At 38.3% G+C, this 2500-nt stretch overlaps 1 protein-coding gene across 1 annotated transcript in view; it reads right to left on the bottom strand.

Moving 5' to 3' along the window:
- Nucleotides 1-1295, bottom strand: part of LOC125025502 (dynein intermediate chain 2, ciliary-like) — an 11575-nt gene extending 10280 nt beyond the window's left edge. Inside the window, exons 1-3 of the mRNA XM_047613516.1 lie at nucleotides 1179-1295; nucleotides 628-720; nucleotides 187-240 (exon numbers count right to left, since the gene is read on the bottom strand). Of these exons, the coding sequence (XP_047469472.1) occupies nucleotides 187-240; nucleotides 628-720; nucleotides 1179-1295 (264 nt within the window). The remainder of the gene's footprint in view (nucleotides 1-186; nucleotides 241-627; nucleotides 721-1178) is intronic.
- Nucleotides 1296-2500: the final 1205 nt, after the last annotated feature.

Below are 2500 nucleotides of genomic sequence, written 5' to 3'. Positions count from 1 at the left end.
ATGCCTTAAGAATTGGTGTATTACAACTTCGAACTGAAGTAATATAGTATCAGATGCCACCGGGTATGAGCGACATGTAGCCTAATCCCTAAGCGCAAGAGGTATAAGGCAGAAGATAAGCTGGCCTTGGTCGGTCACAGGTCAAGCAAAATTACCATTTAAGTTATTCCTGTCTAACACACTGACCTGATCTGACCCTGGTTTCTGGAACATTGGTGGTGTCTCGGTTTCTTCACCGGACTACGAAAAGATTAATTGCAATAATTTTCAAACTAGAGTAAACACATGCAAATTAAGGAATAAAATGGTTTTATAAAGCAGTTATAACCGTTTTATATGGAAATGATAGCATTTATTTGTTTGTTTGTTAGCTCTTTTATCTATTTTTTTCACCTTTCTTTGTCTCTCTATCGGTTAAGTTTTATTGTTTAGTGATATATTTTTAAAAATCCTATCCATCGTGTCTTCAATTTCGAAGCACCATTTTCATCACTTTTCCGTTCTCCTCATCCCCTTTAACCACAACAGAAGGTCATCGTATCTTACCGTCTTGCCGCCCTTCCTCTCCCTCTCCCTCTCTTTCTCCTTCTTTATCTCCTCTTCCCTAAGTCTCGCGAGGACTTTAACATAATCTTTTTCGTAGGCGTCGTAGATTTCAGCGAAGCCGGCGTTGGCGGAGAACGTCTGGTCGGGAGGCGGGATGGTCTGCATGGCGACCTCCTGTGAAGGATAAAGTACTCGTATATTAAATCAGTTATCAATAATCAATATGATTCAGTCGTTATGACCTCTGAAGATTTGATGACTATATTCAATAAAACACTAGCATATTAAATCTATTATCAATAACGAATCAAAATAATTCGGATGTTGTGGTCTCTGAAGATCTGATGACTTTTTACCTCTGAAGATCTGATGACTATTTATCCTTGAAGATCTTACGACTATTTATCCTTGAATATCTGATGACTATTTGCCTCTGAAGATCAGATGATTTTTTTCCCTCTGAAGATCCGATGACTATTTGCCTCTGAAGATCTGATGACTTTTTACCTCAGAAGATCTGATGATTTTTTCCCTCTGAAGATCTAATGACTATTTACCCTTGAAGACCTGATGACTATTTACCTCTGAAGATCTAATGACTATTTCCCTCTGAAGATCTGATGACTATTTACCTTACTGAGAACACGCTGGGTTTGTGAAACTCGGCCGCTGTAGTTAAAAGGATTGGGCTGCGAATCAAGTTTCAGCAGATCTTCTCGGCTCATTATATCACCATACAGGTCTAGCATCTCCTCTATATTCGTGCCATCTTCGCGAACTTCTTCTTGTCCTTCTTCGTCTGGAAGGAAAGAAGGTGTAGATGAAAATAAAGTAGAACAAATCATGGAGACTTATTGGTAGGGATGATTTATGATAATTGTAAGGGCATGGGTGGAATAGTTAAAAACATAATATTCTTTAGTACTTCCTATGATTGCAGGAGGTTTACGTATCATATTTTAAAGGTATAATGCTCAATTTGTTTATCTAAGGAAGGCACTGACAATCGCATAGTTAGATAAGTTACCTTTCAAATTGCATTTCTTTTCATTTTCTTTTAGTATATTTAGAAAAAAGAAAACGATTAATATTTGACTAGTAACTAAAGTAAACTTTCTCTCCTTTTATCTCTCTCTCTCTCTCTCTCTCTATCTCTCTCTCTCTCTCTCTCTCTCTATATATATATATATATATATATATATATATATCCCTCTCTCTCCCAATCTCTCTCTCTCTCTCTCTCTCTCTCTCTCTCTCTCTCTCTCTCTCTCTCTCTCTCTCTCTCTCTCTCTCTCTCTCTCTCTCTCTCTCTCTTTCTTTCTTTCTTTCTCTCTCTCTCTCTCTCTCTCTCTCTCTCTCTCTCTCTCTCTCTCTCTCTCTTTCTTTCTCTCTCTCTCTCTCTCTCTCTCTATCTATCTATCTATCTATCTATCTATCTATCTATCTATCTATCGATCTATCTATCTCCCTCTCTCTCCCAATCTCTCTCTCTCTCTCTCTCTCTCTCTCTCTCTCTCTCTCTCTCTCTCTCTCTCTCTCTCTCTCTCTCTCTCTCTCTCTCTCTCTCTCTCTCTCTCTCTCTCTTTCACGAGCACTTAAACCTAATTACATAAACGGTGAATAGTTTTATTTCGAGAAAGTAAAGTGATATGGAATTAATTCACCGATTAATACTATCCAAATAAAGGCCAATGAAAGCGTGCGTAGTGACAGTTTAAGCGATTTTTATGTATATTTTATGTCAGTTAGAAGAGGAGGAGGAGCAGTGGGGTGAGAGGGGGGAGAGAGGAAGGGGGTGAGGTTGAAAGAGGACCCACGTAGAGGCACACACATAAATAATATTGTATTTACTATGTACACACACATATATCTGTTAGTGTTTGTGTGTGTATATAGACAAGCATAAAGATAGATAGATAGATAGAGAGAAAGGGAGAGAGAGAGAGAGTGAGAG

The sequence above is a fragment of the Penaeus chinensis genome, chromosome 5, assembly GCF_019202785.1.
Source record: "Penaeus chinensis breed Huanghai No. 1 chromosome 5, ASM1920278v2, whole genome shotgun sequence".
NCBI lineage: Eukaryota > Metazoa > Arthropoda > Malacostraca > Decapoda > Penaeidae > Penaeus > Penaeus chinensis.
This window is presented reverse-complemented; position numbering and strand designations above follow the sequence as displayed.